This window comes from Podarcis erhardii, assembly GCF_964252035.2.
Source record: "Podarcis erhardii genome assembly, chromosome: 2".
Classification (NCBI taxonomy): Eukaryota; Metazoa; Chordata; class Lepidosauria; order Squamata; family Lacertidae; genus Podarcis; species Podarcis erhardii.
Genome location: NC_138498.1, coordinates 54,420,918 through 54,438,643, shown reverse-complemented (window position 1 = coordinate 54,438,643; position 17,726 = coordinate 54,420,918). Strand labels below are relative to the sequence as shown.

The window sequence follows — 17,726 nt, the reverse complement described above, 5'->3', positions numbered from 1 at the left end:
GATTAAATGCTACTTGCTTGGAACAGAAAGAAGCCCTGAATTACAATATATCAGTTGCAACACAGTACAGTGGTACCTCGGTTTAAGAACAGTCCAGTTTAAGAATGATTTGGTTTACAAACTCCGCAAAACCGGAATTAGTGTCTTGGTCTAAAACGGAATCCGAACGGTGGAAGGGACTGGTGGTGGGAGGCCTCATTAGGGAAAACGCGCATCAGTTTAAGAACGGTTTTGATTTAAGAACGGACTTCTGGAACGAATTAAGTTCGTAAACTGAGGTACCACTGTAGTTTATAGTACTCTGTTTTGGGGCACTAAATCTTTAGGTACACTTTGCTGTGTATCCATGATCAACAGCCCATAAGGTCTTAGATCATATGTTTCAATCTGAAGGCTTTTAATGCAAACTTTCTGTATTTATTTGGGAAGTTTTAGGCCATTGGCCTCTCAATTTACTTGTGATCTGCTGTGGTGAATATTTGTATTCTGACAAAATTCTGATAGCTTCAGCATCTAAACGAGGTAGCAACCTAGATGAACTCTGAGAATTGTATAGAGTTAGCAGAAGGAATTAGAAGAGCCAGCAGCAGCTTTCAAAACTCACCAGCTGTTATAATGAAGATCCTCTGTAGTTTTATAAAAATGTACACTTCTTACCCCTCAAGCATAACTCAGTTAAATGAATGATTTGCAGAAGTGCCAAAAAAAGCTTTAAAAAACCTCTTAAAGAGGTGAAAATAAGTCCTGCTTGTAGATGGCCACTGTGAGAATAGGATGCTGAACTAGATGGTGTTTTAGTTTGATCCTTCAGGAATCAGTCACATACTAAGCAAGATTTCAGAGAAGAAAGAATCACATCACCAGGGAACCCTAAGATATGCAGAAGGTCAAAAAACAAACAAATCCTCTTTAACCCTCCTCATGAGGCAAGTTCCCAAAAACAGCGCAATGAGCATGCCCAGTTGTCACAGAGTGGAATGTAATGGAGCTGTTGGAAATCTGAACAGAATCATTTTGTTAAGAGACCCATGTGTGTTTTCTGTTAATTTTTTATATCTTACATTGGCATTAAAGAAATCCCCAGAAAGTTCTAGATCTCTTGCTACCTTTGTCAGCACTGAATGACTGATTGCCTTAAAGAATTGCTTTGCATTATTTCTGTGGGATTTACTGTCTTGATTTAAAGCAATCTAGTAGCAATTGCTTAATAGTAGTTGATCTTATGGCAACAAAGCCATAACTTGTCAAATGCTGTTATGGGTCTAATGGTGGTACCCAGTGTTCAGTATCTTCATTTTTCTGTTGAATTTGTACATGCATTGTGGCTCATGTATCGTAAGTTGATGGGCAAAGGTTTAGAATTAAAAAAAAGGGGGGGTTGCTTTTTACAATCTGTGAGCAGTGCAGCTGAATTCCCTCATATGTTCAAGCATATTGATTGCAGACAAGTGAGCAATAATAGGGATGATTAAAATATCAGAGTTATGACATTGTTTATTTTGTCTACAAATTTTAACATTTTAAAGAAATATACAGTACTCAGCATAGATTTTTCAAAGTGCTAACTGACCTTGCCTGGCTTTGTTGTGAGTCATCCGTATCATAAGTATCATATCATCCGTATCATATCCGTATCATATCCGTATCATATCATCCATATCCATATCTCTATCATCCGTATAAACTAGCTTTATACGTTAATTAAGCTGTAGAACTTGCTTATAGAGGTCAATCTTCTTAAAGAGACCTCTTGTGTAAGCATCACATAAATGATATTAATATTTGGTTGTTCATATATATTTAACAGATGGACCTCAGTATAACGTTTTTCTGTCTTCCCTACAGACCTTGATGTATACACAGGCTTTTGGGATTCACTAGTGATCTCAGAGAAACCAGCTTTGTCAACCAATTATACTTACAATTATTCAAGGGATGAATGTATTAGATTGAAGTCAAGATGTCTTGGCTATGGATTGTGGAAAAATGGATATTTCTTGTTCAATGGTTTAACATTAGTCGGTGGCGGATTTGGTCCAAGTGTAACATTTTTAAAATCAGGTAGTCGTAATTGTCTTGAGTACCTTCTTAAATGTTTAGAATTATTGAATACTGAATCGTATCAAGATTCCCTCTCATGAAAATACAAAATTCTGTGATATTTTTGTATTCTAAATGCAGTGGTACCTCGGTTTACGAACTTACTGTAATCCATTCCTGAAGTCCATTCTTAAACCAAATCCATTCTTAAACCAATGTGCACTTTCCCTAATGAGGCCTCCCGCCGCCGATGCCCTTCCACTGTTCGGCTTCCGAGTTTTGTGGAGTTCGTAAACTGAATAGTTCATAAACAGGACTGTTTGTAAACCGAGGTACCACTGTAGATCCTTTGAAATCTCATTCATGCTTTTCCTTGCTGAAGAGTCTGGCACCTTGGAATAGCTAGTTTCTTTCACCTACAGATGTAGAAGTTTTTCCTTCAGATGTGATATTTGCTTGTTCCTGCTTTTACTCGTCCAGTATATCCCCTCAACTGAACACTGATGTCTTCTTTCTTTTTGCCTCCTCCAAACACTGTAAAGCATACTCACAAACAGTGCTTTTTTCTGGGGGACACATACCCCTAAACATTTTGTGAATCTAAGTTTGGCCTCATTGAGGGGCAGTATTTTAATATAAGTAGGAAAAAGAGTGCCCCTAAACATTTTTTTAAAATGAAAAAAGCACTACTTGCAAACATTCATTTAACATCTTTATTTATAGCAGACATCATGAGGTCACTGGGTTGGGCTATGGCTCCATTCCTGGTGATGCAGGCAGGAGAGAAAAGCTCTTTGGAAAGTGGGCAGCTCCCACTTAGTTATCTGTTCCTGCCTGTGCAAAGCAGTAATCTTCATTTTATATTCTTTCTATTCTTCTTCCCATGGTCAGGGTTTTCCCTCTTTACCTCCTCCGTTTGTACCTTAGTTCTTTCAACTTGGCTGATTTCCCCCCACTCTTCAGCCCATTCTCTCCTCACACCTTACTCAGATTGCTTCCCTCAGAAATGTTGTTCCTACCTTTTTTATTTTTTTGCTTCTTCTCTTCCCTGCTTCCTTCACCTCAATAAAAATCAGAAAAAGGACCAGTAAAAATCTTCCTCTTCCTATCTTTGCATTCTACCAGGTTTGCAGCAAAATAGCTGCCTTTTCCACTAATGCCCCACTGTCAGAGATTTGCAGGGTGGCTTCATGGTCCTTGCATAGCACATTTGCCAGACATTATAAAATGAACTTATTTGCCTCAATGGATATCACCTTTGGCCTCAAGGTCATTCAACAGGCTTTAAAGCTCTAATCCAGCCATAGGCAAACTCCAGCCCTCCAGATGTTTGGGACTACAATTCCCATCATTCCTAGCTAACAGGACCAGTGGTCAGGGAGAATGGGAATTGTAGTCCCAAACATCTGGAGGACAGAAGTTTGCCTATGCCTGCTCTAATCTGTTGCTGTTGATACCTACCCTAATGGGGAAAGCTGTGATATGTCCCAACCCAGTGACCGCTTGATGCCCACTATAAATAGTACAATTGGTACTTACCCGAAGAGAGTTTTGTCCCTGGGGCCTCTCCCTAATAGGGACTGCAACTGATTCTTTTCTCTATGCTTTTTCTTTTCTGTTATGGTTGTAGCTTTGTCGTTCTATCACTATATACTGTATTTTTTGCTCTATAAGACTCACTTTTTCCCTCCTAAAAAGTAAGGGGAAATGTGTGTGCGTCTTATGGAGTGCATGCAGGCTGCGCAGCTATCCCAGAAGCCAGGACAGCAAGAGGGATTGCTGCTTACACTGCACAGCGATCCCTCTTGCTGTTCTGGCTTCTGAGATTCAGAATATTTTTTTTTCTTGTTTTCCTCCTCCAAAATCTAGGTGTGTCCTGTGGTCTGGTGCATCTTATAGAGCGAAAAATACAGTATGTTAGTAGTAGCTAAGTAGTACTACTTATGGTTATGTGGGAAATGGGCTCTTTATTTCTTGTTGTTTCTTATCCTTGGTGATACTCCAATGACTTTTCAAATTTAGTGGCTCTGCAAAACTAAATGGGAGCCACTCACTTCTCAAAGAGCGTTTTGCTCTTGCCTTCAACAGGAATGGAGCTGTAAGCCAACCCTGTGACTACATGATGCCCTAACAAATCTACCTATTGTACCTTCTCCCTCACTCTGCATATGTGTGTTAAAGTTTGTTAAAAAAAAAAAAAAAAAAAGTTGATTTGCCGAGAATGTAGAAATGGGAGTATATTAGCATAAGCCCTTAGCCAATCAGTGGTATGCACAGCTGCTTCTGCTTGAAATTAACAGAACTGGCTTTTTGGCAGTATCAAGCTCAGGGAAAACACTGACAAAAACTGGTGAGTGTGGTTATGGTAGCTTAATCACTTTTTGTCTGCCCGTATCCCACCTGGTGCATGTCTTTCAGCATGAGTGTTTAATTTTTGGGGATAGCTGAGCTTATGACTCAGGAATTCCCAACTGAGGTGGAATCTACACATATATAAAAACATTCTGAAAATGCTTTTTAAAAAAAGTTTTTAAAAATACAATGAATTTTCCATAAGGCTCACCATTGCCATCTAGTGTCATATTGTATATTGCATATAAAACACACTTAAAACATTTTATTTTCAGCTGTATAGCTGAGTCCCAACTAGGCTCTAACCTTAGCCAATCTTTTCTTCCAACTTCAGGTATGGAAATAATAACAGTGACCTACCTAGCAGGGCTGTTGTAAAGGTTACAACAAGATAATGTATGTGAAACATTTTGAACAATGTGGTGACAGAAGAGTTTAAAATTGAAAAAGGAACACGACAAGGTTGCCCTATTTCCCCACTGCTATTCATTTCGGTCCTGGAGGTGCTCTTGAATATGATTAGAGGGGACCGGTTGGTGGAAGGAATTCAGGTCGGAGCGAAACAGTACAAACTTAAGGCTTTCGCAGATGACCTAGTTTTGACTTTACAGGAGCCAGAATCTAGTACGAAAAGGGCATTACAATTAATTCAAGACTTTGGTCGGGTGGCGGGTTTTAAATTAAACAAGCAAAAAACTAAGGTATTGGAGAAAAATTTGACAGTTTCAGAGTCAGAAAGGTTTCAGAAGGAGACAGAGTTAAACGTGGTTAAAAAAGTAAAATATCTAGGGGTGAATATAACAGCAAAAAATCTGAGTTTATTTAAGGACAATTATGAAAAGTGCTGGTCAGAAATTAAGAGAGATCTAGAAAGTTGGTCAAGATTGAAACTTTCCTTGATGGGCCGAATTGCTGCTATAAAAATGAATGTATTGCCAAGAATGCTGTTTTTATTTCAGACTTTACAGATTGTGGATAAAATGGAGTGTTTCAGGAAGTGGCAAAGAGATATTTCTAAATTTGTCTGGCAGGGCAAAAAGCCCAGAATTAAGTTTAAAATATTAACTGATGCTAAAGAAAGAGGGGGGTTTGCCCTGCCAGACTTAAGGTTGTATTATGAATCAGCAGCTTTTTGCTGGCTGAAAGATTGGCTGCTCCTTGAAAACACTGATGTGTTAGATTTGGAAGGATTTAACAATGCTTTTGGATGGCATGTATATCTGTGGTATGACAAGGTTAAGATTCATAAGAATTTCAAGAACCATATTGTAAGGAAAGCAGTGTTTAATGTCTGGACAAAATATAAAGACTTATTAGAAAATAAGACTCCTAGGTGGTTATCACCTATGGAAGCTAAAGCTGTGAAAAGACCCAATATGGAGGTCAAATGGCCGAAATACTGGGAAATATTAGAAAGAGATGGAGATAATTGAAGATTGCAGAGTTTGGAGAAACTAAAAGACAAAGTGCGAGATTGGCTACATTATGCTCAGATTAAAGAGGTTTTTAAATTGGATAAAAAGTTAGGATTCCAGGTGGAAAAATCGAAACTGGAAACAGAACTGTTAGAACCTAAGACTAAGGTACTCTCAAGAATGTATAACTTGCTGCTGAGGTGGAATACACAGGATGAAACGGTTAAATCAGCTATGATAAAGTGGGCACAGGACATTGGGTATAATATTATGTTTGCTGACTGGGAAAAGTTATGGACCACTGGCATGAAGTTTACAGCATGTAATGCCTTGAAAGAAAACATTATGAAAATGATATATAGGTGGTACATGACCCCAGTCAAGCTTGCAAAAATATATCACCTGCCAGATAATACGTGTTGGAAATGCAAGGAAACTGAAGGAACGTTCTTTCACCTCTGGTGGACTTGCCCCAGGGTTAAGGCCTTCTGGGAAATGATATATAACGAATTGAAAAAGGTATTTAAGTATACCTTCCCTAAGAAACCAGAGGCCTTCCTTTTGGGCATTGTTGGCCAGAGGGTGTTAAAGAATGATAGAACATTTTTTATGTATGCAACAACAGCAGCAAGGATACTCGTCGCTAAATATTGGAAAACTCAAGATTTGCCCACACTGGAAGAATGGCAGATGCAACTGATGGACTACATGGAGTTAGCAGAAATGACTGGCAGAATCCGAGACCTGGGAGAGGAAGCAGTGGAAGAGGACTGGAAGAAATTTAAGGACTATTTACAAAAACACTGTAAATTGTATGAGTGCTAAGAAGGATGAGAGATTTGAAAATAACTGGGTACCAAAAAATTTGGTGAAAAGATTGTGAGAATGAGTGAGTTTTATGAGAAAAAATAAATTTTGAATAAATACTATGGTAAGATTAGAGATTTAAGACCTAGATAAAAATATTCAAAGTCAGGGACAAAATATTGGAAAAGTGTATAATAAGAATGGAAACAAGGTGATAAATTGCTGGTTAAAGCTCTTTAAATTTGGAAAGTAGGAGTGAGAGACGTGAGGAAGTCCAATAATGAAGAAAAGTTGGTTACTATAAGATGTCAAATTTTATGTTTGTTTTTCTTTTTTGTTTGTTTTTTGTTATGTTGTTTCTTCTTTCTATTGTAATAAAAAACCCTCAATAAAAATTAAAAAAAGAAGAAATATTTTGAACATTCCATACTGCTATATTACTTTTATTTTATTTTATTTTAAGCATGTGACTATGGATACTATGGGCCAGAGTGTGAAGCTGAATGCCGGCCATGTCATTGGGACAAACCATGCCACCCTGTTACAGGAACATGTGAAGGTCCCATTGTTTGTGTTGTACCTCAGCGTATAGGTACATGCCCTTTCGGTAAGTGGGCTTTCTTTCTTTCTTTCTTTCTTTCTTTCTTTCTTTCTTTCTTTCTTTCTTTCTCTCTCTCTCTCTCTCTCTCTTTCTTTCTTTCTTTCTTTCTTTCTTTCTTTCTTTCTTTCTTTTAAATACCCCTATTTATTTATTTATTCATTTATTCATTTAAGAGTTTTGAAAACAAAGCTTTGCCAAATGTAGTTTATAATTGAAGACATAAAAGCATACAAAAGCAGCATCTGAAAAATAATGTAATTAAAACAACAGGATAAAACAATAGATCCTGACGGATGGATGGAGGGAAAGGGAGAATGTGCCCCTGAGGATGGGTCCTGATTTGCAAACCATCACTTGTACAGAGTAAGCTTATCACTGACAGTTATCAGAAGTTAATGGGAAGATTCTGCCTTATATAATGAACAACTCTCTACCCACTCTGAAAATACTCACTTGGCAAAAGAAACAAAGGAATGTTAGACTATGAAAAGCAACAAAACATGGGAAATCATGATAGTTTTTGCATTTGTTTTCTCTTTTAATGGTGTGTCAGGCTTGTACAGTTTAAGATGCCCCCTTGGTGATGGCTGGTGGTACTGGGGAGGAAAATGCTACTTGATAGATGAAAAAAGAAAAGTGGCATGGAGTGAAGCACAGGAGCTATGCAGACGTTTTAAAGACACAAATCTACTTGAGATACAAAGCCTTGAGGAAAAGGTTAGAATCTTAAAAAGAAAAGAAAAACCCTATAAAATGTTGGTCACCTTTCTATTCAAGAGTGCTGAAGGTGGTAAATAACATTTACTTGCTTAAAGAAAATTCAGTGGGCACTTTAAAAATCTACCTTTTTGCAAATGGCACTTCAACATTCATTTTAAGGGAGAGATTTTGTTTGTACTGTGAGGGAGGAGTGTTAACAAAAATATAAAGCCTTCTTCTCTCCCTTCCCATACTTTTGTTGTAGTCAGAAGTCACTTGTTGGGTGAGATACTGGGGAGGAAGAGAACAGGCAAATGGCTTCATGTGAGATATGTACCAGTCCTCTTATTTCAAGTATTGTGCCTGATACCTAGGTGGAGAGATAGAGAGGAGGCGCTATCAACCCTTTTGTTTTTGTTCAAAGGGAGAATTGAGCTATACTTATCCCCTGATGTGTATGCAGTTTCACCTATGGAGTATATTGAGATCACACCACCAGATCTTAACGATGCTAATTATGTCTTTGTTGTGTTCTGCTCCAGACATGGGTGAAAGCAATGATAAATCAACAAATGTGGGTAGGAATGAAATGGCATTCAGAGACGTCTCGTTGGCAATGGGGAGATGGAACAAATGTGAACACTAATATAAACTGGTAAGATGTTTACATTTTTCTGCCTTTTATGAATGGGACTGGAGGTACTTTTTATTTATGGCCCTGAAATACCTACTGAACAGTTTTCAGTGTATGGATAATGTCAGGGAACTGCCATCAGCTCAGAGGCGAGAGATAGAAATCTTGCGAAGCAGTTCCTCTTCCGGCGAGGAGGAAAGCCCAGCCTCCAGTGGAGAAGAGGTGCAAGGACCAGAGGATGCTAGAGAGAGCCTTAACACCGTGCCTGAGCAAGCCGGAAAGGAGGGAAGCACACCCCTGCCATCCCCAATCATGCGCAGTAGTTTGAGATGTGGGGGGGGGGGGAAAGGCTTGGGGTGATGAAACTTTTATGTTGGGGGAGGTCCAAAAACAGACCACTCCCGGATTCTGCTAGCGATTGAGCCAGACATGAACTTATGATGCTCTTCACGGTAAATAGTTTGCACCAAAATAAAGCCTATAAAAGACAGGTCAGAGTCCTGCCTGGTTACTCTCAAGCAACTGCAACAGCATCTGACAGATATGTACTTATTGAAGCTAAATGTTAATAATTTAAGAATGTAAGAAAAGCCTGCTGGATCAGGCCAGTGACCCATTTAGCCCAGCATCTTGTTCTCACAGTGGCTAAACAGATGCTTGTAGGAAACCCACAAGTAGGACCTGAGCAGAAGAGCCCTCTCCCCTCCTGTGGCTTTCAGCAATTGGTATTTAGAAGCTTACTTTCTTTTTTATAATAATTTTAATTAATTTTTCATTAATAATAATCCAATATAAGCCACATTGATACAATACCAAATTATAATACAATTAAAAATGCCAATTATTCCATTCAAATTCAATATTTTTGGGTGATGGGAAGTTTTGCTTCTGCACATGAAACTGCTCTAAGTTGAAGTGTTCCTTCCTCACCCACCCTAGAATGTTTAGTTCACATTGAGTTCATGAAACATTGTACCCTGACCTGTTCTTAATGCATGGTTGACCACATCTACGGAATGCGATAGTTATGTTCCTTTAAGTCTTGTTATATCAATCTTTAGTAATAGTTTAAGTCCTGCTATATCAATCACTAGTAATAGTTTAATAAGGAGGTTTTCACGCCTGTCTAATTCTGTGTTCCCTTTCCCAACCTTTAATCTATTGATGATTAATGCCTATATGCAACCCTTGCATTGTATTTGTGTTAACCAATCAGCAACAAGCACATATGTGGCAATGCTGTAATATTCAATAAAAGGGATTTGTGGAGGACCTGTTAATCCTGAGCTTGACCCTGTAATGCAACAGCCCTCCAGCACAAGAGTTGTGAGGGATATACATCCAATAACTAACCCAAATTCAACCTACATCTGGAATAAATAAAGTTGTGGCCAATTTTTTTAATCTCAGATTGTCCTGTCCAGTTCACCTTCTTGGCTTAGGCCTTGCTCCCTGGAGCTGGGAGTCCCTGTGAGTGAGTCTGCAATAATAATAGATTGCTCAAGATTGTGAGAAGTAAATTCTATCTATCTATCTATCTATCTATCTATCTATCTATCTATCTATCATCTATCATCTATCTTTGGGAGAAAATCCTAAAGGGTGGGAACTCCAAAACAGCCATGTGAAAACTGAGAATGTTGAGGGATGGAGGAAGATGACAACTAGAAAACTGTGTAGGGAAATGGAATGGAGCATAATGAACATGGTTAACTTGGTAGAACCCTGAACAGGCATATTCTACACTGCAACATTCTTTTTTCAGAGGCCACCTGCCTTATTTATTATTATTATTTCTAATGCAGCAGTGCTCCCAAAGTGACCCTCCCAAATTCTGCACACTGGTGTGTGATATAACAGATTATGTTATAAAAATTAGAATGAATATTTTTCTCTTCCTAGCTGTAGTTCAAAATGTTGCCTCTCCCTTTAGGTTAAATATAGAAGGGGACAAACGTGATGGCTGTGGTACTATTCTCAAAAGTAAGCGACTACTGCAATCAGCAAAGTGCTCTGAGAAGTTTTATTTTATATGTGAAAGAGAAGAATGTAAGTATTAGCTTTTTTTTCTTGCTCCCTTTCCTTCTTTTATATTCTTCCTATTCAGTACTGTCTCTCACCTAGGGAAAGCAAGGAATATTCTAAAGAGTCATCCCACTGCTTAATGTTGTCCTCTCTGCAATGTGTTATGTGGAATTATTGTTTGGGAGTTAAAGGGTTTTTTATTGTTTCAGTTGCGTTGTGTTTTTATATGGTGTAGCCTGCCCTGGGACCTTGTGGAGAAGGGTGGTAAGGAATACAATAAGATGTTGATGGTTCTGTGGCTCCTGGGTGCAATAATCTTATTTGGATATTACTAAAAGATGAATAATAATAGCTAGGCTATTACGTACAGTACACACTGCCTTTTCTTGTATAGTTTGAAAACTTGAAAGAAAACCCACCTTAAACATCAGTACAGTGGTACCTCAGGTTACAGACACTTCAGGTTACAGACACTTCAGGATACAGACTCTGCTAACCCAGAAATAGTACCTTGGGTTAAGAACTTTGCTTCAGGATGAGAACAGAAATCACGCAGCACCGGGAGGCCCCATTAGTTAAAGTGGTACCTCAGGTTAAGAACAGTTTCAGGTTAAGAACGGACCTCCAGAACGAATTAAGTTCTTAACCTGAGGTACCACTGTATTGGATTTCCAACACTGAACAATCAACAACAAAATTACTTGATGTTGCCATAACAACAGCTGAACATCTTTGGAAAAACGTGCTGGTAAAACAAAGCTGGCGAAAATTGCTTTTCTCAGAAGTGTTCCACAGTGTAAGGGCCGCCAATGAATAAGCCTTTTCCCTTCACCTTCCTCATCTCATTTCTATGGCTGAGGGAATGCAAAGCATGACTTCAACTTAGAATCTTAATTCCAGGAGAGGGTGGTACAGTGAAATAACGTGCTTTGCAGGAATTCAGGAAATAATGACCAGCAGTTTGAATTCACAAGTGAATTGGAATTCAGGACAGGTTAGTGAAGATCATAGTAAATGATCTGTAAGCAGATTAGTCAAGAACATAGTAAAATGTTTTGCATGTTCACTCTCATCAACATTTGGACCACTGAGGTCTGTACCATCTGAAGCTTCCAAACTGTTTTCAAGAACAAACCCTTTTGTGGTATATGTGTGATACTTGCTGGATATCTTGGTGTCCTTGAGAAAGCTTGATCTTCCATAATACACATAGTGTACTTGGACTTTCAAAAAGCTTTCAACAAGATACAGTCATACCTCGGGTTACAGATGCTTCAGGTTGCGAATTTTTGGGTTGCGCAACGCACTGAACCCGGAAGTACTGGAACGGGTTACTTCTGTCTTTCAGTGCTCACGCATGCGCAGAAACACTAAATCACTCTTTGTACGTGCGCAGGCGCGACGCTGTGGGCTGCGAACGTGCCTCCCGTACTGATCATGTTCGCAACCCGAGCGTCCACTGTACCTCCCAAGGACACCTGAGTAAGCTCAGCAGTCACAGAGTAAGAGGCGATATCCTCTTGTGGATCAGAAATTTGTTAAAATAGGAGGAAGCAGAAAATGGGAAATGCAGTTCAATGTAAACAAGAGGAAAGTGGTACATGTTGGACAAATAAAATCTTAATTTCACATATACGCTCATGGAGTCTGATCTGGCAGTGACTAATCAGGAGCAAGACTTTGGGGCTGTGGTAGATAGCAAGACTTTGGGGTTGTGGTTAGAGAAAGAAGATGAGTAAGAGGTGGCAATGCATGATGGAAGTTTATAAAATTATGCACTAGAACTAGGCAGAGCATAGTTAAAGTGTGATCACAGTTTGGATGGCTTTAAAAAGTACCGTATTTTTCGCCCTATAGGACACACTTTTCCCCCTACAAAAATGAAGGGGAAACGTGTGTGCGTCCTATGGAGCGAATGCAGGCTTTCGCTGAAGCCTGGAGCTCAGCGACTGGTGCGCACCGACCCCTCTCGCTCTCCAGGCTTCAGGCAGCTATTCGCAAGCCTTCGGAGCACAGCGTGAGTTCCCGCCGGGCTCCGAAGGCTTGCGGATAGCAGCCTGAAGCCTGAAGCCCGGGGAGCGCAGCGCCAACTCCCGCTGCGCACCCCGGGCTTCAGGCAGCTATCCGCAAGCCTTCGGAGCCAGCAAGCTCTGGGAGCGAAGGGAAGGTTGCACGCAACCTTGCCGCCGCTCCCGGACCCGTTCTGGGGGCTGGGGTCATGGGAAGCTTGGGCTTCCCCAGCCCCAGCCCTGCGGCTTCTGCCAAAGCCACGCGCAGCCTTTCCCAGCTGGAGAAGTTACACATGGCTAACAGAGGAAGCCAAGACAGCCAGCAGGATGGATCCCGCTCGCTGTCTTGGCTTCTTTGCACTTTGGGGCTTGGGGAGGGGGGGAAGAATTTCCCCCCCTAAAAATTAGGTGCGCCCTATGGTCCGGTGCGCCCTATGGAGCGAAAAATACGGTATTAGACTAATCTATGGAGGAAAAGTCTTATCAATGACTCTTAGCTGTGATGGAGGCTATATTGGTTGGAAGCAGTATACTTCTGAATACCAATTTCTGGAAACCACACAAGGGGAGAGTTTTGTTGCTCTCAAGTCCTGCTTACAAGTTTCCCACAGGTATTTGGTTGGCCATTGTAAGAATCGGATGCTGGACCAGATTGGCCATTGGCTTGATCCAATAGGCTCTTCTTATATCATCTTAGTCTTTGAACTGATGGTAAAAATCACGGTCTATGATTGTTTTCTTTGGACAGCAAGGAATATATTCCAGGAATACAAAGGTCACATTATACCACAACGACAAAACGCTTTGCCAAAAATGTTCTATACTTTGAGTGATGCTGAAGAGGATTGCATTTTTGAGAAAACTACTTGTACTGGTATAGTTTTATCACAAGGCCAGTATTATATGGTTAGTGGAACAAATATATTCAAAAGCGTCGATGCACATGACACCTTATATGTGAAGTCTGGTGAGTCACTTAAAGGAACTTATCTATACACTTATCTATAACAATGTGGCTGTGGCTAACAAACTATCTTTTTCCTGATCTTATGAAATGCCTCTTAAGTTGTTAACTGGCAGATGGATGCTGTTGGCTCCTACGTACGTCTCTTTCTTGTTACGGCATTGTCATTGTTGCCAACTTATCCAAAGTACTCTGATCCTAAAAATAGTAGAACATAATAAATTTTATGTAACGTTTTAGTTTCTTAAATCTAAATGATTCTGGAACTGTTTGGTTCCCAAAGTAAATATGTCCAGCTGGGCCAAGAGTTTACAGCTTTGGTGATGTCAACATCAAAGCATTAATTACTATTTTGCTCTTATGGGACAAAAGATGGGGTAGAAATACATTAAATAAATAAATTAATCATAGCCTCTTTCAGATAAAATTGAACTTCTCTATCAAATAAGCTATTTTTCATTCAATCCGCAATTAATGAACTCTAGTGTAGCACAGTGGCTAGAAAACTGACTTGTGAGCCCCCAAGTCCCACATTTATTGCTCACTAGATGGCAAGTCATTCTCTGCTCTCTTCATGTTTCTTCCCAAATCTAATATGGGATAACAACAACAACAACCTATCTTCAGTTTGTGAATCACTTTTTTATTTAGGAAAAGAACTAAATATACAGTAAGGTTATTATCCTATGCACACTTGGGAGGGAGTATGCCCCAGTGAATACAGAGGGGCTTAACTTCTGCATATGCATGTACATATTAGTAATATTAACCTGGATCCAACCAATAGTAATATACTTTGGAAGTGCAGAGCAAGTTGGGCTCTATTTGCATACCTGAAACAGCTCATAGTAAAAGTCAAATGTTGAAATGTACTTATTAATCTGGTTTTTAGTTTATTCTTTTGTTGTTTTAATTCTCAAATTTTATTCTAGTTTGCAATCCTGGATTTTTTGGTACAAATTGTCACTTCATTTGCAAAAAGTGTGCCAATAACTTACCTTGCCATCCGATTACTGGAGAATGTGTAGCCACTGGCCCTACCAAGTGTACCTTGGACTCCCCAGATCCAGAGTGTAATGCAAAAGGTACAAAATATGACAGTTTCTAGACATAGGTTTTCCTTTTTTATTCTCCCATTTTATGTGGCTTTCTCTACCTTTCTTTTAGTACCTCCTTTAATTTATGTCAGCCACTCTGTAGAAGTCACTCTAACTCCTCTACTAACCACTGAAATTTTGGGTTTCATTTACTAATATATTTCCTTTAAATTTTACCGTTTACATCAGCATTAGTTTTCTGTGTAAGTAGAATTAAAATATACAGGAAACTGCTGCATGTAATAGTAACTTAAGCGACTGAGCCACAAACTCACTAGGTAGCGCTCTCTGAGGTGCTACAAAGATACTACAATTACTATGTGCTCTGGTTTCTGTCACGGTGTTCCATTGCGCCAGAAGCGGTTTAGTCATGCTGGTCACATGACCTGGAAAGCTGTCTGTGGACAAACACTGGCTCCCTTGGCCTGAAGTGAGATGAGTGCCACAACCCCATAGTTGCCTTGACTGGACTTAACCCTTTTTATTTTTTAATTCAGTATGGTTTGCTCACAGCTAGAAATGCATTTAATTACATAGATATGCAGGTGTATCTTGTGGTTTCAAAGTTATATTACAACTTACTGTATTGGTTTTTAAGCTTTCACAAATCCGTGCCCAAAGAAGCCCCAGTGGTACCATTATTCCAAGTCATGTTACTATGTGGAACACACAAAAACAGCCACATGGACCGATGCCAGGATTGCATGCCAAGGATTTAAGGGAACAGACCTAGTTAAAATTACAAACAGTCATGAAAAGGTACTATTTGTGAGCTGGGGGGGGGGTGTAATTGCTTTATATCCTTCTCACACTGGATAGGGGCTGGTTTGTGAATTAGACTTAATTAGGTTAATTCTGTGACTGTTTTCTTTTGTTCATTTTAGAAGCCATACAAATTGCAGGTGTTTCTCCATTCAGATATAAGCAATTCAGATACCTACCCAACATGGGAGGTACTTCCCCACTTTACTATATCACGTAACTATGATTTGTGTGTGTAGCTTCTTCAATCATGAGTGAGGCCAGTTGCATGGGTCTTTCTTTTTCCAGCACAAAAGGACTCTGTTGCAGTAGCATCTCCAGCCAGCCACTGTTACTTCTTGTTACAACTGCAGCATTAGTTACCTAACAAGAATAGAAGTATTTTAGACTTATTATAGAAAGTGGTGGTGAGAACCCTTATACAGTGCTCTTACAGTGACTATGAATGCTTTAGAAAGCTTCCTTGCAGCTGAGAGAAACTGAATCTATGTTAACAGTGCTATCTGAAGACATTTGGAGCTTTGTAATCTGTGTGCTTACTTCAGTTTTCTCTCTTAAATTATTATTTAAAAGCATATACCACCGTTATCTAAACTAGACATGCGGTACCTATTAAAGGAGGTTTTTATGTGTTGGAAAGTTGATTCAAAGGATGATTAAATGTTGTTTGGATATAAGGCTTTAGGATTCTTGCTATAAAATAGTTTTTAGGACTTTTCCGAATGTTGGTTTATCTTAAACGTATTCTGCTCCTACACCATAAAGAACAGATTTATTTCTTCTTTATTCTTACAGATGTGGGTACAGTATACAGGAGATGACAGCTGGATTGGTTTGATCTTCAGCAAGCGGTCATATCAATATATTTGGGTAGATAACACAACTTCAATCTTTCAAAATGCATGGTGAGATGTTTTAATCTCACTATTGTTTTAATTGTCTGTTTTAACCATATTTGCACAGCAGTTTTTAACGTTGTGAGTGTCCTCTATTTAAGAGGCTTCTACTCTGCTGCCTCTTATAGTTGTTTTATCTGCGAGTCTTTTAGTTCTTATGCTCTTACAGTTGTTTTAACTGCGTGTTTTTGTTGGTTTTTAGCTCTTATCTGTTTTAATTATTAGGGTTTTTTTATCCATCCACTATCTGTGTTTAATCTTGTATTTTATTTGGATGTTTTATGCCTGTTTCCTTGTCCTCATTTGCCCTAACAATTATCGGTCAAAAAATCCTAACTGCTATTTTATCTATATGCTTTTTTAATCCTGTTCTGTGACCATAATAAAGTTCATTCATTCATGGTGAGATGTTTTCTAATATAGTCCAATATTAGCAGAAAAGACTGTTTTCAGAGCCTTAGTAAAGTCCATTCTCTCAACAGAAAAAAATGATCACGTGATATATTCAGATTCTAGTACATGCTCTTTATTTTAAGAAAGTATTCAGAGGTTCTTTCTGTTTCAGTAAGGATCTCGCTGATTTTCAAGTCTCTAAAACAACAACGACTGTCAATTCAGCTTCTTCATTCTTCTCATTGTGGAGCAAGCAGTCAAACTAGAAAATCTCAAATTAACCATGATTTCCTATTTCATCTGCCCCTATAAACTATGGTTTTCACCTTTAGCACAAGATAGTATATTAAACCATATTCAAACTATGGTTTAGTATCTTGGTTTGGTTCAAAACCAGTTATTGCAGTTTCATGTTTTGACTTACAGGTTTGATTGTTTACATTGTGAAGGAGTTGTGCACATGGGCAAAAGGCTGAAGTCAAAATATCACTGTCCAAACTGAATGGATAATTTATGGCAATTTCAGGGCAGATTGTCATTCTCTGGCATAAATGAGGATGAGACACTGAAAGAATGGGTTGTCTTTTCCTCCTGCCCAAGAAAGGCAGGGATCGCATAGCTTCAATCTTTATACTAGATATGGCTTCCAAAAAATCCTTCTTTGTTCCTTCTGTGCCTTGCCTGGGAACAGGGGTCTCCTCTAGATTCTCTTTGCTTACTGGCTAGTCTTGCCTTGCCAACCTCTTTTAGATACTAGCTTATACTGCACAGTTTTCTTTCCTCTTCTGACCATTACTTTTTCTTATTTCCATACAGTTAGTTGACGAGATATATCCAAGCAGAATGCTACTACTCAGGTTGAACCAGCCTTAAATCTTTATATGGTTTTTCAGGTTGCTAATTTTAGAATGCATTTGAAGTTTGTTGCCCAAAATTAGTGTGTGGTTTTGAAAACTTCCTGTAGTAATGTTGAAATAGAGCAAGCCTTAAGGAACGGTTTAATTAATCAGAACCTGTACATTTTTTCTCCTT

General features: G+C 39.0%; 1 protein-coding gene across 10 annotated transcripts in view; it reads left to right on the top strand.

The window, feature by feature from the left end:
- Positions 1-17,726, top strand: part of LOC309336388 (uncharacterized protein) — a 78,663-nt gene that overhangs the window by 35,816 nt on the left and 25,121 nt on the right. For all 10 annotated transcript variants that reach the window (XR_014153985.1, XR_014153986.1, XM_081852009.1 and 7 more), the window contains 9 exons: positions 1,846-2,061; positions 7,078-7,221; positions 7,769-7,932; positions 8,457-8,569; positions 10,482-10,597; positions 13,331-13,549; positions 14,479-14,631; positions 15,242-15,402; positions 16,201-16,310. Coding sequence is in view for 8 of the 10 variants with exons in the window: in XM_081852009.1 (XP_081708135.1) it covers positions 1,846-2,061; positions 7,078-7,221; positions 7,769-7,932; positions 8,457-8,569; positions 10,482-10,597; positions 13,331-13,549; positions 14,479-14,631; positions 15,242-15,402; positions 16,201-16,310 (1,396 nt within the window). In the remaining 2 variants the exon portion in view is untranslated. The remainder of the gene's footprint in view (positions 1-1,845; positions 2,062-7,077; positions 7,222-7,768; positions 7,933-8,456; positions 8,570-10,481; positions 10,598-13,330; positions 13,550-14,478; positions 14,632-15,241; positions 15,403-16,200; positions 16,311-17,726) is intronic.